This window comes from Microtus oregoni, unplaced genomic scaffold (genome assembly GCF_018167655.1).
Source record: "Microtus oregoni isolate MIOR12 unplaced genomic scaffold, Mior012 000055F_ref0000237, whole genome shotgun sequence".
In the NCBI taxonomy this organism is placed as follows: domain Eukaryota; kingdom Metazoa; phylum Chordata; class Mammalia; order Rodentia; family Cricetidae; genus Microtus; species Microtus oregoni.
In genome coordinates, this window is record NW_024543831.1 from 10,504,894 (window position 1) to 10,530,759 (window position 25,866).

The 25,866-nt window shown below is 36.0% G+C and overlaps 1 protein-coding gene across 2 annotated transcripts in view; it reads right to left on the reverse strand.

Annotated features, from left to right (window-relative positions):
- Atm (ATM serine/threonine kinase) overlaps window positions 1-25,866 on the reverse strand; it is a 106,240-nt gene that overhangs the window by 75,750 nt on the left and 4,624 nt on the right. Inside the window, exons 4-16 of one of the 2 annotated variants that reach the window (XM_041638438.1) lie at window positions 25,594-25,739; window positions 20,975-21,139; window positions 17,964-18,129; window positions 15,251-15,489; window positions 13,087-13,250; window positions 11,626-11,792; window positions 8,860-9,231; window positions 8,083-8,277; window positions 6,639-6,734; window positions 5,389-5,614; window positions 3,159-3,284; window positions 1,455-1,580; window positions 394-483 (exon numbers count right to left, since the gene is read on the reverse strand). In XM_041638438.1, the coding sequence (XP_041494372.1) occupies window positions 394-483; window positions 1,455-1,580; window positions 3,159-3,284; window positions 5,389-5,614; window positions 6,639-6,734; window positions 8,083-8,277; window positions 8,860-9,231; window positions 11,626-11,792; window positions 13,087-13,250; window positions 15,251-15,489; window positions 17,964-18,129; window positions 20,975-21,139; window positions 25,594-25,739 (2,278 nt within the window). Of the gene's footprint in view, window positions 1-393; window positions 484-1,454; window positions 1,581-3,158; window positions 3,285-5,388; window positions 5,615-6,638; window positions 6,735-8,082; window positions 8,278-8,859; window positions 9,232-11,625; window positions 11,793-13,086; window positions 13,251-15,250; window positions 15,490-17,963; window positions 18,130-20,974; window positions 21,140-24,179; window positions 24,401-25,593; window positions 25,740-25,866 lie in introns of those variants that run through there. The other variant, XM_041638437.1, reaches the window with a different exon arrangement.

Sequence of the window (25,866 nt, forward strand, 5' to 3'; positions counted from 1 at the left end):
GATACTGATATTAAGAAAAAAATCAAATACAAGTCCTCTTAATGCAATAAGTTTATTAAAGGCTACATTTATTTTTTAAAAAAAGTTCAAGATGCTATATACCAGGAGATAATATCTATTCATTATAACAAAAATTTGCAATTTAGGGCCAGCAAAATGGGTCAGTGGAAGAGGCTTTTGTATGCAAGTCGGTTACTGGATCACAGAAAGTGACAGACGAGAATCCATTCCCAAGAATTGTCCTCTGACTTCCACATACACCATGGTACACAGTGCCGGCTTGCTTGTGCTTGCTCATCCTCCATCCTTCTCTCTCACACATATATGTATATATAATTTTAATTGCATCTCAGAATCAATGAAATTTATTAGTCAAAAAAGATTCATACTTACTAAACTTTCACAAATATCTGCAATGTCATTCACAAGCTTTGAAGTTAACAATCGTAGGAAAAAGCCGGATACAATCTTGTGTGGATTACGCTGTAATTTAAACAAAGATCCAAGCAATAAAACATAAAACAAATACAGATTGTTGTTTATAGTATTTTCTTTATCATGAATGAAATGTAGATAACGAGTCCAGAACTGAGGCCAAATTATAAGTTGAGGTACATTACAATCTTTCTTTCTTTCTTTCTTTTTTATTTAAGAACAAGAACTTATTGAGTCTATTTCAAGAAGGGAGTGAACTATAAAGTAACCAGAATAGCAACTACAGTCTAATCTCCTTAAGGAAATAATAAACGAAGTAAATGTCTTTGTGTTGATGCATCATTAACATATCAGCTACTGATACTAAACATAGTAAGCAACTATCTGTGAGGCTCCCTCTTTCACTTCATGCCTTCCACACTTATACAAAAATACAAGAAAGCATATTAGAAAATTGAAACTATATGCTATGAATATTAGGTTGCTTATGTACTAGCTTTCAAAGACAGTTCCAATTAGCAACCTTCTACATCCGTATGGCTATCCCAACAGGCTTCTGAAAAAATCAAAACAAAGATTACACACAGCTGTACTTTTTCTACCAAATGTTACCTAAGGTAATATGGGTAAAAGAAACATTTGTACTAATATCATTTATATTTATGAGCACTCTACAGACTGAGTTCATCCTAAGGTGGTGTTATTCATTTTTGTACCACTTATACCACCTGTGGTATAGTGTTAGGAAAAATTGCAGACTTGTGAACAATGAATCAACTAATGAAAATGTGCTAACAATAAAAGACTCATCTATGTCGTTATATATATATACACATATTATATATAATAAGAAAATGAAGTTACAAAATAAGTTTTATAATAAACCAATATTTTTGGAACATTTTTATCATTCAATTTAATTTCAGATCAGTATATAAACTTATAAATGAACCAAAAACTCAAAATCACTAAGTAATAAGCCATATGAATATACTATATTACCAAAAAGATGATCTTACCTTGGTATGCCGACACAAGCAACTTGTACACAGATGTATCACATTTCTCAATGAACCAATTCTAGATTCTTCATTTGTCTTATTTTTAAATAGAGAGATACTTTCTCCTGCACACTGCATTAGAGACTATTTAGAATAGAGGAAAAAAGACAAATTTCAGTTGAAATAACAACTTAGTATTGCTATTTTAAAATTTCATTTAAGAATCAAAGCTAAATATAAATATATATAAACTGAACATGACTGACACTTGTGATCCTAGCACTAAGAAAGACCATGAGGCCTCCCTGGGCTAAAATCTGAGACCTTATCTCAAAAAAATAAAAAATAAAAATGCACATGGCCATGTAATAAGATTGCAAATGAGGAACACCCAAAAAAGAAAATGACAAATTTAGGTCATGTGTGGCAATACACCTATAATTCCAGTGCTTAGAGGGTACTGGATTTTTTTAGTTCCAGGCAGGTTGGACTGTACAATAAGGTTGTCTCAACAAACAAAATAGGAACAAAAACTCACCAGAATTTTACACCCTGCTCCCTTTGCAAATCTCACCACAGATAAGACATACTAGTATCAAGAGATTAAGCAAGTTTTAAGCTTAGAACCTACTTGATTAATATGCCCAATCAAGAATTCTTCACTATTGATTATCTTGGGGAAAAATTTTAGGAGTACAGATAAAATCAATGTGTATAGCCAGGCATGGTGGTGCACACTTTTAATGCCAGAACCTGGGAGACTGAGGAGGAAGAACTCTGTGTTCCAGGACAGTCAGAGACCCTACCTCAAAATACTACTACTACTAACAACAACAACAACAACAATCATAAATATCAGTAATGTAATGAGGTTACATTGTGATAAAGATCTTTACCATATTTATTTACTACTGGCTTGTAATAACTACATATCTTAAGAAAGGACACGCTATTTTTTTAGACTGTATAAGTGAAAGAGCACCTCTTATCTAAAATATACACAACAAAAAATGTTTCAGAATTTGGAATGTATATATATATAACAAGATATGTTTGGGATAGATTTCAAATCTAAAAACAAAACTCATTTGTTTCATCAACCCTGTGTTTGTTAGATTTTTGTCAACTTGACAACAGCTAGAGTCATAAGAGAAGGGGGACCTTAATTGAAAATTAGTCTATAGGCAAGTCTGTGGGAGCATTTTCTTGACTGATCATTGCTGTAGAAAGCCCAGTCTACTGTGGACAATGCCATCCACAGACAGTCCTGGGTAAGAAATAAAAGTGAACCAGGGGGATCAAGTCAATATACAGTATTCCTCCATGGCATCTGTTTCAGTTCCCACCTCAAGGTTCCTGCCCTGATTATCTTCAATGTTGGACCATGATCTTGATGTATAAGCCAAACACCATCATCTTCCCCAGGTTGCTTTTGGCCATGGTCTTTAATCACAGCAACAGAAAACTAAAGACAACATCTCACACACATCCAATGCTAACCTGTGCCTACATCTTGAGTATGACCTGTCATATGAGGGCAGATGTGGAAATTTTCATCATTGTAGTTGTGCTGGGACTCAAATTTTCTAGTTCTAAAGTGTTTCAGATTTCCTATTTTTTTCAGATTAGGAACATTCAACAAACACAAAAATTTATTTTCCCTAATTTTTCCAGGAATTCATTTAAATCCATCTAAAACTTTATCAGTATAAATTTACCTACCTTGGCCTTCTGGAACAATTCTGATTTATATGCTTCCTCTTCCATTATTATACCCAAATAACAATAGCAGCCAAGAACGCCCACCAGAAGACTTGAACACCGGACAAGTGTTTCTGAACTTGTAATCTTAAATCATAAATTTAAAAATATAGTATTAGAAATAAATAATTCTGTGTACTTGGAATTACCTCTGAAAAAGAAGTTCATGCATATATGAAGAAATAAAAATTCAGCAGAGTTAAAACTGGAATGCTCCAGGGTAGCCATTAAAATCAGCTTAAAGATGACTGTAGAGTTATGATAACCAATATTTCAAAACAAATAATCTAAGTTACTCCTAAAGACAGGTAGGAGTATCTCCTCCTACTCCTCCCAAAGTAGCAACATACAAGAAGGAAAAAAGAACAGTCCAGCAAGCAAACAAGTGTCTTAGAACATGAGCAGAGAGCTGGTCATGCTGCTCAGGGGAAGAGTGCGTGCCTAACAAACACAGGGCCTAGGTTTGATGCCCAATGCTGAGTGGAAAAAAAAAAAACAAGACGTTGAACATGATAAAAAACTAGATTCATAGAAAAACTGGTGTGGACCACACGACAACTATTGCTACTTGACAAAGTTTCAACTTTGTGAATCTCAGTTCTCCAGCACCCTTTTTCTTTTACTCTTTCATGATTCTCACTATGCTGCCATTCTCTTTGGAAATTTTGTGAAGGCTTGGGTGAAGGATGAAAATGTATAAAATGGCAGACTCTACAAAATTCTTTGGAAAAATCCCTGCCACCGTGGAATCATATAGGGCTCTAACTCTGCCTATTCCCACACAAGTTAACACCACCTGCTAGAAAACTTAGATAAGTAACATGTGCTTGATAAACAAGGTATATTTGATAATCAAGATTTATAAATTCCTAAGATCTATTCAAGTTCACAGCAATATTTGTCTAGCTTTGCTTTGCTCACTTTAAACTGATGTCTTTTCCCCAAAGTCAGGAAATTAGACAAAAGTCCCCATTTTCTCCAGGGCTTGAAGAAAGTTCCTGCTTACTAAAAAGGGAGTCATTCTTATCTCTGGCAAGAGGAACTTGTGGCCCTTCCATTAACCTGTTACCTTGTCAAGATCGACGCTAGCCCTGGATCCCTGGATCCCTGGTCACAAGCTGCATCCCAGATCACACGCCCCCTTTCTCTCACTTACTCCTCAGTGCAATGATAGAGTAGAAGACGGGTAGCCTTTTGTCAATAAAACAGGCAGCCACTCCCAATTCACCCCCAGATCACCTCAGTCTCCTCTCCACCTACTCCACCACTCCAGCAAAAACAACATTCTGAACGAGAGCCTTTACTGATTAGTAAGCTTTATCAGACTCCAGACTGTCAGAAAATATTTTTGCAAGTTTACATGAGTTAGATAACTTTACAGGGTTTTACAAAAGAACCCATAAAGATCATCTTGTTTTGTTCCAATCCTGTAAGAAAAGACATTCCTAAGAAGAAAACCACAGAAAACTAAATTACTTTAGAACAAAATTAGCTACAGCTGTGATAATAAAAACCATCAACAAATGGCAATGACAGAAGAAACAGGCACACTGCCCCTACCTGGATTTTTGGTCATTTTTCCTGGGTGCTTATTTCACTCATTTGGGGAGAATTTACAAGCTTTTTAAAATTGTGTCATTTACGTAAGACAGGACTTCGTATAAATTATAAAAATTAATAAACTAGTATGTCCTTTAAGCAAATTAAGATACATAAACATATAAATACCTGTGCTGTAGAAAATTATTTTAACATGTGTTGTTTTTGTTTATGCTGCATTTGTTTAACTCTGTGAAGCTGTAATTGTTTAAAACACCTAATTGGTCTAATAAAGAGCTGAATAGCCAATAGAGACGCAGAAGAAAGGACAGGTGGGGCTGTCAGACAAAAGGATAATTAGAAGGAGAAATCTGGGAGGAAGGAGATATAGCCAGAGAAAAAGGACTTGGGGCCAGCCATCCAGTTACACAGCAATCAACGAGTAAGAGAACGGAAAAAGTCCAGAGGCAAAAGGTAGACAGGATAATTTAAATTAAGGAAAGCTTGTCAAAAAAACAAGCCAATCTAAGGCCAGGCATTTCTAAATAGGAATAAGACTCCATGTGTGATTCATTTGGGAGCTAGAGGGCGGGCCCCCAAAAGAGTAAAGACATTATATACTACTATAACCTCAATTTTAAATAAATCTTACCTCAGACGAATAATTATTTAGAAGCTTTTCTGATAATTCCAGAAGATAATGATCCAACGATTCCTTAAGATTTTGATGGACAGAAAAGCTAACAGTAGATTGAAATTTTTCTACAGCACATTCTTTTGCAGTGGTTAAAAAATCCATCTTGTCAAAAGTTGTCTGCAGAAATAGTTCTTCTATATCTGAAAACGAAGGCTCTTCTTTATCTTGGCAGTGCCGTTCACTTTAAGGGAGAGATTACTGATTAATAACCACCATCAAACAACTTTTTCAACTTGTTTGCAATATATTACATGTAAAAACATCAAGAAAGGGGCTGGAGAGATGGCTCAGTGGTTAAGAGCATTGCCTGAGTAGTTCAATTCCCAGCAACCACATGGTGGCTCACAACCATCTGTTATGAGGTCTGGTGCCCTCTTCTGGCCTGCCGACATACACACAGACAGAATATTGTATACATAATAAATAAATAAATATCTAAAAAAAATGAAGAAAGCACTTGCAGCATTCAATGACTGCTCATACAATTCATGAATTATTCTGCCAAATGTTTCTCTTCTATGGGCAAATTAAATTCACATTGAAAAATGTCATCATTCCGTAGCGAACTTTACTCACAAAAATATAGAAGCTACAATTTAAAAGACAAATTCAGAGAACTCTTTAGACATTAACACTAGATAACTGAATGTAACCACCAAAAACATTGCCTTCTTTTCATTGCCAAAATGCATGATTTCTCTTTCATTTAATGCCTTTGAGAGAGAGACTGGGTATCTTTACATCACTGAGTTATTTTCAGTCACAATGACAAAATTAAGTCTTTAAATCAATCAACTAAAAACAAGGTTTTAGATATTTTTAATTTAATTGTAATTAAGGTTGATTGATTCTAGTTACACGGCTCAGGATGGTCTTCGTATTTTTAATAATTTATTTTTGTTTTATGTGTATTGGCGTTTTGCTTGTACGTATGTCTGTATGAAGGTGTGTCAGATCTTGGAGTTATAGACAATTTTTAGCTGCCATGTGGGTGCTGAGAATTGAACCTGGGTCCTCTGGCTGCTCTGCTCTCGGATCTTCAGGCAAATTTTATTTATTAAAACACAAATAATATACCACTATAATTTTTTTCTTTAATCAGATCAAATTAGATCAAAATTAGTAATAAACTTCCACACAGTCAGAATTATCTGTTTAATTAATACTATATCTTAAAACATCACATATTTTCTTATATAACATACCATTCTGGCACACTCTGAAAAAACTTCATTGCAGCTCGTGAGTTTTTCATAGTGAGACTTACAAGAATTTTCTCCAGTACAAGATGAGGAAAATTACTAAAAAAAAAAAAGAAAAGAAAAAAAGAAAAAGCTTTACTTAAAAGATCATATTCTCTGTGTTTAAAGCTACAAATTATGACCCCCTAGAACTCAGATCCCAAACTAAAAATGCTTTCATCTGTCCTAAATCTCTTAGTATTTGAAAGATTTATTAAAGAGGTTGGAACAATACTACTATAGTTTCCAGCACTACTAAAAATAAGCTATATATAATTTTAAAAGTAGGATTTTAAAAATTTATTTATTTAATATTCTTATTTTTATGTGTATCGGTGTTTTTCCCACATCAATGTCTGTACATGTGTGCCTGGTGCCCACTAGTCCAGCAGGCGGTGTAAGTTTCCGGGACTGGAGTTACAGACAATCGTGAGCAGGCACGTGAGTGCTAAGAATCATACCCTGGTCCTCTGGAAGAACAGCCATGCTGTTTAATTGCTTGAGTTATTTTTCGAGCACCCTTTCCCCCAATACTATTTCTGAGATAAAAGATTATAAACTAAGTTCTACCCTCTGGGGGAAAGGTAAAGCAGGGCCCATAATAGGCCTTAAATTCTACTTTGTTTTTCTTATCACTCAGGTAATGAATTTCACCAGAAAACACCCATTCTGATCACGGAATAAGAACAAGATAAGGGAATTGCTCAGAAGGTCACAAAGAAATACTTCAGACCAGGTGTGGTAGCACTTGCCTTTAATTCTAGCACTGAGAAAGCAGAGGAAAGAGAATCCCTACCAGAGGCCAGCTTCGTCTATATACTGAGTTCCAATCCAAACCACCCAGTTACATGGTGAGACCCTGTCTCAAAAAAACGAGCCAAAAAAGAAAAAGAAAAGAACAGGTATAATTTATAAGGGAGAAAGACATTCTGATGTCGTACTATGGAATGGGTGATCATAATAATTTACTGTATATTTTCTAAAAAAGTCAAGTCATAGTTTTCAATGTGTTCCTAATAAACAAATTACAATTATTTGAAAAGATAGTATGTTTACCCTTATTTAAACATTTTACAATGTATGCAAGTATCAAAATATTAAATGATATACCACAATTATGAATGTTTATAAATATTCTAAATTTTTTAACAAGAATTATGTGTCTATCCTTCATGACCATCTCCCATATCCTACAGTGATGTAATCTTTTATTTTAGAAATGATCAAGCACAAAGATACAGGTAACTTCAGTATTTTAGACATAACTCCAGGAAATTCTGCATTATGATTATAAAATTAAACTATCTGACATTAAATATGTAGATTGAGCCTTATAAAATTAAACAAGTAGACATGTACAGACAAAACAAAACGAGAATCCAGGAGTATTCCAATAAATTACCATTACCTCTGAAGAATCGGGGGTGGTTCCGTGCTGACTTCTAAATCATCCTCTAACTGGTAGAATAAGAGCCATCTCATTATTGACTCCTTTATAGAGGAACTTTTATTTACTTCACACATACTTTGTTCTATTCCCAATTTCATTGCATCCGGAACTACACAGATAGTAAGTGCCATAGTCAAACAGCATACTGAAGGACTATAAAGAAACACAAGACGACGTTTAGAAACAAGCTCTCTGAGGAGCCTTACCTACTTATCCTGCTTTCCACTGAGCCTCTCAAGTTCAGAGCAATAAAAGGTACATTTTGTTAAAAGGTTACATTTGAGAAAACTCTTGATTTTTCTGTCCAATAAAAATATACACAACTACAAAAATGTTTATGAATAGTGAATAATTATTATATATAGGTAAAAGATTTAAACTTTATAATCCTTCAAAGGAAACTGGCCTAAAAAAATAAAAAGGTAGAACACAATGATTCATATCTTTAATCCAGGCAGTTGGGAAGCAGAGGCAAGCAGATGGCAGATATCTCTAAGTCTGAGGATAGCCAATTCTAGAAGTAGAGGAAATTAGGGCCACACAGTAACCCTATCTCCAAAAAAAAAAAACAAAACAAAAAACTAAATTGGCCCAAAAAAAACCTCTGTATTATTAAGCATTTGGGTCCAAACAAAAGTACCCAAAACAAAACCTAATATATCTTCTACTGAAGTAACAAACTACAAAAGGAATCCACTTATGTCCATATGTAAAATCAAATATAATGCAACCTACCTTGAAGGTTTACAGGCTGAGCCAGTAAATAACTTCCAGAATTCTCTGTCAAGTTCAATTAAACTACCTTGAATAATGGCCCCAAGTAAACCAAAGTTTTCATTTTGTGTATGTTCAGAAGTTATACCACGAAAGGCAATAGACCAAATTTTAATCCACAGTTTCAATAAATCTGACTTTTGAGAGCTTTCTAGGTTTGATTTCTTGCCTTGACATAAGGCAACTTCCATCAGGCATCGCAACACATATGGTGTGCGTTCTCCACGCCGCTGTTGAGGGAGAAGCTGGTACAGTATTAGTAGTAATGGCGACAGCTCACAGTTTGGTAAACTGGATGGATACTTTGATATTAATTGGGTTGTAATCTGTAGCCTGAAAGAAAAAAAAAAAGAATTAATCTGAAATTTTTTTCAATCCCATTAACAACCTAAAAGAAACAAATATACAAATTATATACCCACTGGGCAGTTGTAGCACATGCCTTTAATCCCAGCACTCAGGAGGAAGAGGCAGGCGGATCTCTGTGAGTTAGATACCAACCTGGTCTACAAGAGTTAGTTCCAGGACAGGCTCTAAAGCAACACAGGGAAACCCTGTCTTGAAAAAACAAAGAAGCAAAAAACAAAAAAATTATAGACCTTTATGTATCCTAACTAAAGTATCATCTTCACTCTTTCCCATAGTGCTTTCAAAATAGAATAACTTGATATTTACTAGGCCCTGCTGCCAATTACAGAAGAAAGAAAGAAGTATAACTTCTGGCTGTTCCATTGGAACCTCCAGCTCACTCCTGCTTCATCTGAAAGCCCCATTCCTAGCTCTCTCTCAGAGAATCAAGAAATGGAAGGCACCAAAAAGCCCAGTTTTGCACTCTTGGCTGCTACAGCAGCTCCTCCCCTGAAATTGTCAGCCCTTCTAAAGTCCAAAGTTCCTGCTTAAAGTAGTCTGTTTTTGACCATACTTGGACATAAGACCAGCTTGTGGTGGACACGTCCTCACTCCTTGCCTACAACCTATATAAGCTCCCTGCTTTAGTTCAGGTAGATATATGACTTCTCCTGCCTCTATCTTGGGGGGCTGGAGAAATCACCTAGAATTTGCCTTGCTCAAATAAACCTGTTCTTTTACTCTTTCAGTTTGGTTTGATCCGGTTTACTGTATGCCTGGAGAAACGTATTATCAGAATACAGAAAACCTATTACTGGCTAGCTAGATCTTTTTTTTAAAAAAAAAATATTTATTTATTTATTTATTATGTATATAATATTCTGTCTGCAGGCCAGAAGAGGGCACCAAACCCCATTACAGATGGTTGTGAGCCACCATGTGGTTGCTGGGAATTGAACTCATGACCTTTGAAAGAGCAGGCAATGCTCTTAACCACTGAGCCATCTCTCCAGCCCCTGGCTAGCTAGGTCTTTACATAAAACCTCAAAAAAAAAAAAAGAGAAAGAGAGAAAAAACTAAATTTCTGATCTTTAGTCACCAAAATTATTCTATGTTAAAAAAAAAAAAACCTAAACATTTCTAAACATTTGTTCTTTGAAACCAATTTATTATTCAACACAATGTGTTGTCTATTCTCTAGAACAGTGATTCTCAACCTGGGAGTTTAACAGCGCTTTCACAGGGGTCATAGTCATAGATCAGATATCCTGCATATCAGATATTTACATTATGATTTAGAAGAGCAGCACAATTACAGTTTTGAAGCAGTAACTAAAATAATTTTATGGTTGAAGTTACTACAACATGAGACACTGTATTGAAGGGTGGCAGCATTAGGAAGGTTGAGAACCACTGGTCTAGAAAGAGTGCTACTCAAAACCAAGAATCCTGTATTGTTCATTGCTGCATGTCTAAAGTATGACACATAAAAGTCATTCAGTAATTCTTATTTTGTTTGTTTTTGCTTTTCGAGACAGGGTTTGTCTGTGTAGCCCTGGCTGTCCTTGAACTCAGGGAGAGATCTGCCTGTCTCTGCCAAGTGCTGGGATTAAATGTGTGCATCGCCATCGCAGAGCTAGTTATTCTTGATTAAATAAAGAATCTAAAGTAGAACTGTCAGGTATATAAATATAAAGTTAAGCAATAAGTAACAAAGTCTATATAGTTTTCCCCACAACTCAATTATATCTAAGTATTTCAGCAATCTGGTGAAAACTACACAAAAACACAAAAACCCTGTAATTTCTAAGTGTCTTTAGGTACTCTGCTTAAATAGAGCTGGTCCATTTCAGCAAAGTGGAACAGGCCTAACTAGATATAGTCTAATGATCCTTATCAGAGCTAATCTGTGATTCTAAAATTGGGCACATTTAAATACGCATGAATGAAAATAAAAAGAGGAAGAAGAAAAAAAAAACAAAAACAAACCCTACTATCATGACAAAGATCAAAATTACCCTATGATTCCTTAATGTTCTTTAATTCACTGCTAATCCAACCTACATGAAGGTACTTTGCACTGGGGGGGAAGGGGGAGTCTTCTTAATGAGGTTTATAACTCAGTGAATGCTGAGGGCAGAAAATACAGACTGCCTAGCACACCCAGGCCCCACTTCCCTGCTATGTCTACACACCTAAGAAGGTAGTCTTCTCTAGTGCAGCAGATGAGCCTTTAGTGGTTAGCTCAATATGCTATAGCAACCACACTTTGTTACTACTAGCTGGTTTGGGAGTAGACAAATGACAGCTCTGGTCAGTGGACACTTTCTGGGAAAAATACAATTAAATGACATTGAATGAGAAAAATAAACATTTTACCAAGGCACAATATCAAAATCATTTTGTGACTTCTGAAGATGATCTTTTATCACTTCCCAGCCTACTTCTATTTTCCTTTTCTTACAAGGCACGCTGTAATCAGTGGATTCTCTTTGTGTAGTATAAGACTGAGAAATCTCCACGGATCTGGTATCTGCATTAAAAAGCTGCAAAAAAAAAATAAAAAAAAAAGAAGAAGAGGAAAAAAAAACCACATTTTTATTGCTACAATTACAATTTTCTAGTAAAACATTGGGGGAAATCTTTCTCAAATGAAGATACAGGAACTCATAATAATTAACAAGTTATAGAAATATATAAACATATTAAGAGAAAAATCTTAGCAAATATTTGCATGTAGGTAGCATTATTTCCTGGGGATATTTACCAAAACTGCAAAAAGTGTATTTTCAACAGGATTAAAACTTAAATTTCCAGGCTGGAAAGATGGCTCAGCAGTTAAAAGCACTGATTGCTCTTCCAGAGGACTCAGGTTCAATTCCCAGCACCCACAGGACAGGTAACAACTGTCTGTAACTTCCAGATATGACACCCTCACAGACAAATACATGCAGGCAAAACACCAATGCAAATAAAATAAAAAGAAATTTAAATTTGGCCAGGTGGTGGTGGCGCATGCCTTTAATCCAACACCTGGAAAGCAGAGGCAGGTGGATCTCTGTGAGTTCAAGGCCAGCCTGGTCCTTAGAGTCCAAGATAGCCAGGACAGAAACTCTGTCTCAGGGGGGAATAAAATAAATTTAAATTTACCATTAACATTTAAGAGAGCAAAACTACCACCAGGTAATCAACCAAATCTGTATGAAGAAGAGTTTTACTTAAGACACACAGTAGGGTATCAACTGATGAATGGTTAAGCAAAATGTACTATACACATATAATTATTGTTCCATTATAAGGAATAAAATACTAATTTATATTGCCCAATGGGAAATACTACGTGATGTAAAGGAAGCCAGGCACAAAAGCCCACATACATATGACTCTATTTTTATAAAATATCCAAAACAGACAAACCATTCAGATATTAGAAGTAGCTTAGTAGCTAGGAGAAACAAATAAACCTAACTGAAAGCTAGGAGGTCTGAAGTTTCTTTTGAGATAACAGAAAGACTCTGGAATTAGATTTTGGTGATAGTCTTAGAACAAACTAAGAATAATTACTATTGTAAATATCAGTGAATTTTATGCTACATGATAATTTAACTTTTTAATTAAGGTATATTCACCTTCCCTGTATGATTGTCACCACTAGCTCCAGACATATGTTCAAAAGAGTTATCTTTCAATTATAAGGGTTAATTTCAAATACACATAACTTGAAAATCATTTTTTTATATATAGAATAATTTTATAGGCTTCTTGTGATCATGAAAGGTATAAAAGCACAGCAGAAAGAAAATTAACAGGAAATTTCAAATGTGACAACAGCTACTATACCTGGTGACAGATATCTGCCATCAAGTCAACCAAATTTTCCTTGACTGCAATATTACGAGATCCTGAAGAGTATTTCCCTCTACTTCCTATGTGACTTATTTCATTCACCAGCAGGTCATATAAGTTGTACAAGATACTTTTCCATTTCGCTGATTCATAGGCACCTGTAATTCAGAAACAGGTATTTATATACAAACCCATCTGCACTGCCAGCTCCCACATCAATATCATGTCCAGTCCAGCGTCTCTTCAGTACTAATGCCTCTTGGGCCATAGCTTTGAAAACTCTACTCCCTAAGGGTTCACTTCATAATTAGGTAACTGTGGTTGTTATTAATGTCCTTACATTCTCATCAAAATCTTCCCTTTTTGTATGATGTCCCCTAAGGAAGATAATATGCCCTCTTCCACATGAGTAACAGTTTCTATTTTATGGGGGTGAGTTTTGAGATAGGGTTTCTCTGTGTAATAGACCTGGCTGTGCTGGAATTTGCTTTGTAGACCAGGCTGGCCTCAAATTCAGAGATCTGCCTGACTCTGCCTCCTGAGTGGTGGGATTAAAGGAGTGCACCACCACTGCCTAGCTTTCTGTTTAACTGTTATAAGTGTTAACAGGAAACTATTACTAGCTTCTTCAACGAGTACATATATGATGCCATCCGTTTATGGTGGTTATCGCACCATTCAAGTCATACTCCAGTTAACTTATGTCTCTCTTAAAATGCTGACCTGGAGTCTGCAAAGTCTGGTGAACATAATTCTCCAACTGTCTAAGTCTCATGGAAAAATACAGGGTTGCCGGGCGGTGGTGGCGCACGCCTTTAATCCCAGCACTCGGGAGGCAGAGGCAGGCGGATCTCTGTGAGTTCGAGACCAGCCTGGTCTACAAGAGCTAGTTCCAGGAGAGGCTCCAAAACCACAGAGAAACCCTGTCTCGAAAAACCAAAAAAAAAAAAAAAATACAGGGTTATCAATTCTCACAAACAGTATACCATAAAAATAAATTATTGGAGGCTAAAACCAGGTGAATTTTCTGGCAGCCTGATCATCCTGTCAAATTTCCACCATAAATATGCAGTTAACTAACATTTGATACCACTTGTTAACCAACCTCATTTTTTTTTTTTTATCCTGGTTAGAACAGGGTAAAAGACAAAGAACTGGGAAGTCACATCATTTCATGGGCTACAGAAATCTAAGAGCTGATACATATGGAATAGAAAGTGGCTACAACGGCTATCTCCCATTCTAGGTGTTGTTATTTATGTGGCAGTCATCTTAACAAAAATTATCACTATTAGCCACAATGAACTAGTACAAGGCTAGTGTAAGCCCAAAGGCAATTACAGATAGTCACGATGGAGTTCTTTTAAGTCAGTTGTCATTCACTCTAATTCCAAAAGACTGAAGAGCAATACTTGGTTTAAAAAAAATAAGGGAAGGGCTGGAGAAATGGCTCAGCAGTTGAGAGTACTGACTACTCTTTAAGAGGTCCTGCGTTCAATTCCCAGCAACCACGTGGTGGCTCACAATCACCTATAATGAGATCTGGTGCCCTCTTCTGGCCTACAGGCAGGATTCTGTATAAATAAATAAATAAATAAATCTTTAAAAAAATAAATAAGGAAAACAATCAGGAAGGAAATTAAACCAATGTTTTACTGTTGCTGCTTTCATTCTCCAAAAAAGGTGTAACTAAAGGCACAAGGTGCAGTCGTTGACCCATTTAACCTTGCATCTCTTTGCAAAGTCTTAAGTACAAAACCTCTTTAGAAACTGAATAATTGGATTGCCTGTTTTCAATTTAGCTTTCTTATTTTCTACTAGAAATAAGAAGCAACATGTAGATAAACAAGTTCCTGCATTTTCTAAACCTCTTTGCTCTACAGCGTGTGTCACCTCTTAACACTGAAGAGGGATAAATGGCTTTTAGAGAAATAGGCAATGTCTCATATTTGGTTGCATCATACTTTAGTGAACAATAGAAAGGCAAGATATAATTTACTGCCAATAATTCAAATTCAAGAAAATGTATAAAAAACAGTCAAGACTAATTACACTATTAATCAGAGATACTTCATTCATCTACAGAATATTAATATCATGCTTAGGCCTCTTACATTTTAATGAATCATTTTCAAACCAGAAAAACTTCCCGTTATACCTTTTTCAGGGGCTTTAGCTCCTTGTGGATGATGGATATAAATCTGCAGTTGAATTAGTTCAATAATTACTTCTTTTAAAGAATCATTAAGTCTATGTTGAGTCCAAATATACAGTAAGGTAGGAAGAATTTCATCTCCTACTTCACACACACGTTTCCGGAAGTTGACAGCCAACGTCTTGAGGAAAATGACAAGGGCTGCTAAGATATGACTGAAGCCAGGAGAGCTCTTCTCTTGTCTGCAACAGAAGACAAAGTCAACTCAGTGTAATTTTCAAACGGTATCATATCTTGGGTTCAAATCTCTTTGGAAAACAAACAAAAACTAAACACAACAGCACTAACCTGCTGTGGAATATTACTTTAACCATGTAAAGGTATGTTGCACTTATTTATGCTGCATTTGTTTAATGAGGTAAAGATGTGGTGCTTTGTCTGCCTAAGGCACCTGATTGATCTAATAAAAAGCTGAAGGGCCAATAGCAAGGCAGTAGAGGAATAAACAGGGTGGGCAGGCAGAGAGAAAAAGAGAAGGATCTATTCTTGAAAAAAGAGAACAAAGGAGAAAGAGAGGGACAGCCCCAAGGCCAGTCAACCGTGCAGCCAGACACGGAAGAAGCAGGAAAAGCAAAACATATAGAATGAAAGAAAGGTAAAAAGCCCTGAGGCAAAATGTGGAAGAAAAGCAGGTGAAAGTAAGTTTTAAGAGCTAGTGGGACAAGCCTAAGATAAGACTGAGCATTCATACATGATATTAACTTTCTGTGTCTTGATTTGGGAGCTGTTTGGCCATCCAAGAAAGCCTGTTACACTAACCAGTAACAAAAACATATTCTTCTCACTTGGGGTCAAGAAAATTGTTGCTAAATCTCTCTACTACTAAACCACTGTCTTAAAACACACACAACTGATTTGTATACCTACAATTCACACGTTTAACATGAACTAGAAAATGTCATAGAGATGTGTACCAATGTTTCCAAAATATTGTATTATTCTCATTATACCACGTCTATCCTTAAAATGGAATTACTTAAGTGATATTCAACTTCCCTAAAATAGTTTATTACCTTATTCTCAATATACTTCATCTATCCTTAAAATGAAGAGAATTACTTAAGATACTCAACTTCCCTTATTATCATATGAAAAAAGATCCCAAGGCTCACATTTAGTGTTTATTAAGGAAATTTGTATCTGATCCTTGGAGAAACGGCTGGTTCTGAGTGAATGGTTACTTCTGAGACAGTATTTTACCCTCTCACTGATGCAATGAGTTATCTTTTCTCCAAACTGTTGATAGCCTTTCCTGTTTGTTTCTATAGAACCACTTTATCACACCGTGGTTTGGCTTTCAGGTCTTGCACAGCTAATGATGTTAAATGTATTCATTATAAATTCACTGATTGCATAATTATCTTTCTTTTCTCATCTATTTTCTTTTTTTTTCCAAAATATTTATTTATTTATTTATTATGTATACAATATTCTGTCTGTGTGTATGTCTGCAGGCCAGAAGAGGGCACTAGACCTCATTCCAGATGGTTGTGAGCCACCATGTGGTTGCCGGGAATTGAACTCAGGACCTTTGGAAGAGCAGGCAATGCTCTTAACCACTGAGCCATCTCTCCAGCCCCCTCTCATCTATTTTCTTATGATACAGACCAAAGTGGCTGTAAACTTAAAATCATCCTAAACAGAGTCTCCAAAGAACAGGAATTACAGAAGTACACCCCTACACCTAGCCCTTTGCTTACCTTTTATAAGAGTAATAATAAACCAATTTTATTAATTCTTTAGAGAATTTCATACAATGTGTCTTGATCAAATTCACCCCAATCTTATCTCCTAATGATATGGTCTTGTTATTCAGTTTCCTGACGTCATATAATCTGGCTGTTAAGTCTTTAATAAGATAAACAGTGTGCAAAAGCCCCTTCCATTTGCAAAGCTATCTCTTCACTCTTCTCAGTATTTTCTTTCTGTTAAAAAGCTGCAGTTAATGTGATTTTATTTATCCCTTTTTTGCTTTTGTGTTTTTGTAGGGTATCCCAAAAGATCACTGTGTTTATCTTAAGAAATAATTTAGTGTGTGCAGACACACACACACATAAGCATGAAGATCTCTAAAGGAAGATGCTGGGTGTCCCAACTGTTCTCCACATCATTACCTTGAAAGAGGATCTCTCACTCACTTGAAGAGTTTGCCATTTTGGAGCAAGGCTGGTGGTCATCAAGTCCTAATGATTCTGTCTCTGTGCTGAATTTAAAACTTGTCACACTACACTGAGCTGTTTTATGTGGTGGAGGAGGTGGCTTGGTGAATACAAACATTTGGTGTGTCCCTTCTATCAGTATCTTAAAGTGTTTCGTCTGTTTGCTTTCCTCAAGTTTCTAAGTTACAAATAAAGCTTTGGTCTATTTTAAGGTTTTAGGTTTGTTTTTGTTTTTCATGTAGGATGTGAAATAGAGGTCAAGTGCATATAAAAAATGAAATACCACATTTGAATTCTATGGTCAAAAAAATAGAAATATCCTGATTTGATCATTACATACTGTATATCTATTACCATATTTTACATCACAAATCTGAGCAACTGAAATAACCACTGTTTAAAAAGTAGTATATTTTAGCCACTATATCTAAAACATGGTGATGGCAAGAAGATCTAACACAGTTTGGTACAATATGAAAACACAGTGATTAGATTACCTTGCATACTGAACAGCCTTGGAAAAAAAATCTAAAAACTGTGAAGGTAATCCGTCAGTCTGTGAACAGCATCCTCCAGTGACAGCATGAATTATTCTAGCCACTAAAACTCTATTCATCTCTTGTGACGGTCTGAGATACAACTTGAAGTACACAGAGAACAATTCTAAAAATTGGGGGAGAAAAGTATTAGCTAATTATTTTAAAGTATATTCAACATCACAATTCAACTTAAGTATGCCATAATTCTCCATAGGCAAGAGCATTAAAGATTATCTGAATTTAACAAATACTCCATAAATGTTTAGATATTATACTTAAAATAGGAACATAAGTAACACGGTGTGTGGGAATCTGTTTTAACAACTAAACCTCAGATAAGCTACCTAACTTCTCCATGACCACATTCCTTTATCTAGGTTTAACAAAGTCTTTGACAGAGTCTTGGTGTCCTATCAATGATGTTCTTTAAATATATTACCATTTATGAATGGCCTTGCATTACTCTCACTGTAATTACAATCACTCTGCTTGTAATTAACCAACAGTATAAAAGTTTCATGCTTTTTGTCAAAGGATATGAGCTTCTTACTCAAAGAAAAAGAAAAGTTTACTCCTCACAGCAGTAACAGCAGGCAGAATACTTCCATCTCTGCATTAGTTTCCCAAACCTCAATAGCATCAGGAAGAGGAACATCTGATCCACATGAAAATAGCACTTTTATAAACAAATGGGTTAAAAGCAAAACCATTCTTTGTATGAAGGAAGCCACTGACTCTACCTCCCAAGTTATTCACTATACAATCAATACACCCTTAAAAAATAGTAGTCTGGACAAAAAAAAAAAAAAAGCAGCCAGTATCTCTGTCAGAGACATGCAGAAAAGTAAAATCAACTGAGAATTATCCCAAATATAATAATAAAAAATAAGCTAGTGGCTTACAACTTTATTCTTATTAGAAGATAAAGAGACAGTAATAAACAGAAAGTATAACAACTATTTGTATCTTCCTTTTCAATTGTTTATGTCAGATTTTGGAGAAATGGATAAATGGCTTAAAATTGGGTATCGTACAAGATATAAGGCCAATATAAATAATTTAAATATTATATTGCAATAAAGTATTTCAATCAAGCTGGGCGGTGGTGGCGCATGCCTTTAATCCCAGCACTCGGGAGGCAGAGGCAGGCGGATCTCTGTGAGTTCGAGGCCAGCCTGGTCTACAAGAGCTAGTTCCAGGACAGGAACCAAAAAGTTACCGAGAAACCCTGTCTCAAAAATCAAAAAAAAAAAAAAGTATTTCAATCAAACTTCAAAATAAGAGTTGATAGAATTATATCAATTATGCCAACATATTTTCATTGCATGAAATAGCTACTCAATGGTAAAAACGCTTCTACATATAGAAGAGGTATTCTTTTAAATAATTTTCTCTTTTATTGACAGATTAGGTGAGACGAAATAGCAAAAGACAAAACTGCAACTGCTTCTCATTAAAGCACAGACTTCAAGACACACGTTACTTGGAAATGATTCAAATGATAACAGAATCCATCATGCTCTGCAGGAGGGGATATAAAGGATGGCAAAGACATTTCTAGACGTCTCAGAAGAGCAGAATCCTGCTTCTTCAAAAGGAGTGATATATACGTATTCAGATGTATATAATTTCTCCATGAATCCAGTAACAAAAAAATCAAAGTAGATAGTAAAATTATATATGAGAAATTCGTTTCTGAAGTTGAAAAAAAACCTCAAATATTATCAAGTGTAAATTTCTTGAGACATTATACACGAGTAATCCTGTCACTTGCAAATGAACTAAATGATATAAACCTTTCAGACCTGCTACTTTTGCTTAGCAGCCTGGACTACAATACAATGCTGAAATGCTGTACAAACGGGCTTGACTCTGGTAAGGCCTCAAGTCGCATAGCATCACAATGGTAGGAAAACTTATATGATCAGTGATTTGGAATCAGGGTTTAATATCTTTCTCAAGTGCTAAAACAAGGATATCGGAAATAAAAAAAAAACAATCATTATCACATCACTGAACAATCTGGAAATAGAAATTAAAAAATAGCACTTTGCATGTCAAGTAAGTCAATGGGTAAGATATTCTAATGCATTTGATTTTCATTGCCTGGTCAGTTACCTAATATCTCTGCCCAATCCAATAAATACTTATACACTTCATCCTTTCTGTATCATTTAAAGTGTCCACCATCCACCACATCCCTTTGAACTCAGAATACTTGATTTCCTTTTTCCTTTTTCTTTCTTTTCTTCTTTTGGTTTTTTTGTTGAGACAGGGTTTCTCTGTGTAACAGCCCTAACTGTCCTGAAATTCACTCTGTAGACCAGGCTGGCCTTCCGAGTGGTAGTATTAAAGGCATGCACCTCCACCGCCCAGGCAGAACTCTAGCTTTCAACTTCTGTAACATCTCTTCCTCTTTTGGTTTTCTCCTTTCTCCATTATTTATGGTCCAGTTGAGATGTCACTGTTGTGTGTACACACTGTATGTGCACGTATGTGTATTGAAACAAATGGCATGGTAATTTTTAGTTGACTGGACTTTATTCAATAATTGGATTGCTGAATAGTTAAAAACAGAGCAGTAATCTTTGAAATCTGCAATTCCAGTTCTGGTAGTAAGCATCTACTATAAACTATACGTGACTTCATAATTTTAAAAGTATATTATAAATAAAAATTGAGAACTGAACATGGTAGTGCATACCTGTCTATAATCCTAGCTCTTGAGAGACCAAGGCAGGAGGATTGCAAGTTAAAGGCAAGAACATGATATGTAGCAAGATGTTATCTTTTTTTTTCTTTTTTTTAAGATGTTATCTTGAAGAAGAAAAGAATTAAGGAACTGATACTGTAATGATATAATTTCATCAATGTAATGTTAAACTGTGAGTCATGTGTAGGTTGTATAATGCTTTTACTATTAAAATTTTATCTTATAAGAGAAAATAATCACAGCCTTCAAAACATACCTAGCCACTGTTGCTGAGATATTTCACACCAGTATTTCCTCACAGAAAGAATGTCTTTGAGTAGTATGTTGCTACAATCAGATCCATAAGTTACTCCATTAGATGAATCTTTCACTGTATCCATGACATAATTCAAGAGGTCTTGACATTTTAGCCTGGGTGCTCCTATTTAAAAATAAAATGAAAAGGTAAAAACATAAAGATATTAAAAGTAAAAAAAACCTTGGAATGCCAACTTTTTAAAATGATTCCATTCATGAAATTGCTCTCAATTCACTTTCTCCTATAACAGGGATTAGTAAATTCTATAGTCCCTGAGTAAAATTCAACTGGTTGGCTATTTTGTTAAAAAAAATTTACTGGAGGGCTGGAGAGATGGCTCAGAAGTTAAGAGCATTGCCTGCTCTTCCAAAGGTCCTGAGTTCAATTCCCAGCAACCACATGGTGGCTCACAACCATCTGTAATGGGGTCTGGTGCCCTCTTCTGGACTGCAGGCATACACACAGACAGAATGTTGTATACATAATAAATAAATAAATATTTAAAAAAAAAAAAATTTACTGGAACACAAACATATTCATGCATTTACTACTATAAATGACAAGAAATGAGTACAGATATATGGCCCAGAAAGTTAAAACAAAATTTTTTTTCTATATGGCCCCACTGAAGATTAAATTTGACAATTCATAAAGATACAGCAAAAATAAAGATTAATTCTTATACTTAACGATTCACAATTCCTGGCATTAGACTTATAAGTATCTGAGCATATTTATGAATAAATTTATTAAAATAATCTTGGATTATTCTAACTAGAAATAGCCTATTTACTCTAAAAAGCACGATGACTTTCATGGAATCTAACAGCATACAAGTGACACACACATAGAAAAGGCTGAATTCTTAGCAACACATTTTAGATTCTAAAAATTCAGTGCTAATAAGACAAATATTCTTTTAAAACGGGCACTTAAAGCAGACACCTTTTCTAAAATTTTATTATTTATATTTGAACAGGTGTTTTGCCTGCATGTATGTATATATGAACCACATGCGTGCAGTGCCAGAGGCCAGAAGATGACCTGACACCAGATCCCCTAGAATTGGAGCTATAGGTGGTTGGGAGCTCCCATGTGGGTAAATCCAAGTCTTCTGGAAAAGTAGCCAATGCCCTTAACCAGAATCATCTTTCCCACATCTAGATGTATAATCTCAAGAGTCACAAAATTACATTTAAAAACAATTTAAACAAGACACAGTATTATACACCAATAATCTCAGTGGCCCCAGGTAAAGGCATGATTAGGAAGGTCAAGGTGTCATTCTTGACTACACAGTAAGTTTAAGAACACTCTCTCCAACATAAGCTGTCATCAGTGATTTTGATCTTAGCCATTCTGACAGGTGTCAGTTGGTATTTCACAGTTATTTTAATTTGCATTTCCCTGATGACTAAGGATGCTGAACAATTCTTTAAGTGTATTTCAGCCATTTGAGATTTTTCTGTTGGGAATTCTCTGCTTAGAGCTGTACTCCATTTTCTATTCGGTATTTAGATGACCCAGCTAAGACTCCTAGCAATAGTGGAGAGAATGCCTGAACACCATGGCCATCTACTGAAATCAGACTGGTAACTTCACTAATAGTCATCAGAGAGCCTTTATCCAGTAACTGATAGAAGCAGATGCAGAGATCCACAGCCAAGCACAGGGCAAAGCTCTAGGAGTCCTCCTGAAGAAAGGGAAAGAGGAGATCGTATGAGTCAGAGGGGTCAAGGTCATGATGGGGGAACCCACAGAGACAATTAACCTGAGTTCATGAGAGCACATGGACACTGGACCAACAGTTAGGGAGCCTGCATGGGACCGGCCTAGGCCCTCTGCATGTGTGTGACAGTTGTGTAGCCTGATTTGTTCATAAGGCTCCCAGCAGTGAGGACCTGTCCCTGGCGCTTAGCTGGCTTTTGGGAACCTGTTCCCCAAGCTGAATTAACTCACAGCCTTGATGCAGGGGGAGGACCTTGGTCTGACTTCGACTTGATGTGCCAAGCTTTATTCAAGCTGCTGGAGGCCTGCCCCTTTCTGAATGGAGGAGGAGTGGATGAGAAAGGGATAAATGAGAGTTGTGGAGGAAACAGGAAAAGAGGAGGGAGGGAAAACTGGTTGGTATGTAAAATAAATGAAAACAACGTTAATTAAAAAAAAAAAGTTTAAGAACACCCTGAGCCACATAGAGACCCTGTCTGTTTTGTTTTGGAGTCAGGGTTTCTCTGTAGCTCAGAGCCTGTCCTGGAACTAGCTCTTGTAGACCAGGCTGTTCTCAAACTCAGATATCTGCCTGCTTCTGTTTCCTGAGTGCTGGGATTAAAGGCATGCGCCACCACCACCTAACAAGACCCTGTCTTAAAATTAAGAAACAAGAGTAAAAACTTTAAGTCAGGTATGGTGGTGCATATCTGTAACTCATGAACATAGGAGTCTGAAGACAACTTGTGAGAGTCAGTTCTCTCCTTCCAACTTCCTAGAGACTGAACACAGGTTGTCAGGCCTGGCAGCAGGTACCTTTTACTTGCTGAGCCATCATGCTACACCATGGATTCGCCTCATTTTAGCCTAAAGTTGCTATTACAAAGTGTACAAAGTCTGAGATCTCTCAACAAATGATATTTGTTCTAGTTTTCAGTGCTATGTAAAACCTATTTCTTTGCAAAAGCTTATGATGATCCTGCATTTCTGCTTCAAAAAATGTCATTCTTGACGTAGTAAGTCAGTTCCTCTGGTGAGGTGCTTACTGCCAAGCCTGAAGATCTGAGTCCAATCCCCAGGACAATATGGTATAAGGAGAGCACCAACACCTACAAGTTGTCCTCTGACATCCATGAACACATCATGGCAAATGCATATACATGTATACAAAATAAAGAAAATGTAGTGAAGTTTTTAAAAATCAATCCTTCAGAATATCAACTGTATGCACTAGAGATACTGCTCAGCGATGGGGAGCTGATCTAGCACAAACAAGACCTCAGGCTTAGCACCCAGTACCATATATGCATCTACACACACACACTTAACTATACGTAAGTTCAAGATGAAAGATATGAGGTTTATCAGTGACATGCACACAAAAAAAGGACTTGACCTTTATTCTTTAAATGACAGCACAATATACAACTGTATTTTGACTACAAGAATGCTAGCGTTATCTCAGAATGAATAAATTCTGGAGCAATTGCTTAGTTAGTAAAGTGCTTGATTACAGGAATAGAGACCTATGTTTCATTTCCCAGACCACACACCAAAAAGTTGGGCATGGTGGCATGCACATGTAATCTTTGCATGAGGAAGACAGACAGGAAGATCCCTGCAGCTTGTTGGTCAGCAAGTCTAACTTATTGGCAGCCTCCGGGCCAACAAGAAACTCTGTAAGAAAACACAGGTGGATGGCACCAAAGGAGTGACAGCTGAAGTTGTCCTCAGAACACTTGGGTGCACCCATCACTTATAGGCATGAACACAAACACACACAAATAAATAAATGCATCATGGGGGCACATATCTGCAATCACAGACAGCACAAGGAAGATCTGAGACAGCAGAATCACAAATCTAAGCTAAAGTGAAAGACCTTGTTTCACAAAACAAACTTGAAACAAATATGCTGTAGACTATGTCAGTTAGATTATACTACAAAGTCGAGTTCCACCTTTTTTGAGAGAAATAACAAACCAAAGAATATGAAAGAGAGTAAAATAAAAACAAGTTCACATGAGCTGGAAGAATTGGGTACATTTACCTTAGAAAAAAAGAACATGGGAATTCTATGACTATTTTCAAATATATCAAGTGTTATCATCTGAAATAATTACCAGGTTTTCTGTATATCACTTAAGAATTTGTAGGGGTTAAAGTGATAGCTCAATGGAGAACATCTAATGTTCTTGCAGAGGACTTAGATTTGGTTCCCAGCATGTACATGGTAGTTTATAACCATCCAGAACTCCAGTTCCAGAAGATTCTTCTATCTACAAGTACTAGGAACATATCATATGGTACACTTACACATATGCAGACAAAATACCCATATACATAAATAGATAAGTCTGAGAAATTAAGACTTATTAAGAAGCAGTAATAGAGACAGATTTTTTTTAAAAAAATCCTTAAAATTTTTATTTTTATATTTTATTTTTCATTATTTACTTTGTGTGTGTGCACATGGCTCACACATGTACTAAAACACCCCTGTCATATACATGTGTGGTGGTCAGAGGACAGCTTGGTTGTGGGACTCACACTGAGGTGCCCAGCCATCTCACTACCCTACCAGGCTCTTACACCTTTGAAACTGCTCAGCTTCAAAACGCTTACTGAATCTTTAAGACAACACTTCTGCTGACATCTAAATACAGAGGGGAATTAAAGAAATAATTTTGATCTTTCCATTTTGGAGATTAAAGATTTTATGCTAAATTCCCCCCAATTTTGGTACAACAGTACTAAGAATCAGTATGTGCTAGGGATTTCAGTCAGTACTAAATTTTTACAGTACTTTATTAAAATCCGATTTATGCTATGTTAACTCCTGACTGTGTGTAATACATAATGTTGCTTACTCTTATTTGCACATTTGATGAAGTATCTGACTAAACTGCTGATCTCTTGCATCTTTTTCTGTCTGGAAGTCTGTGTGGAGGCTGATACATTTGATTTTGCTGTTCTCAGACATTCTGTTTCTTTTTTAATATAATTCTGTAGGAACCTGGAAGAAAAAATGCATATCTCATTAACACTTATAGTTTTATCATTCAAAAGTCTCCTGTATGCCTTCCCCCAAAACATCATTTATACCACAGTGTTGTACTAGTTACATGAAACTATCTTTTCCA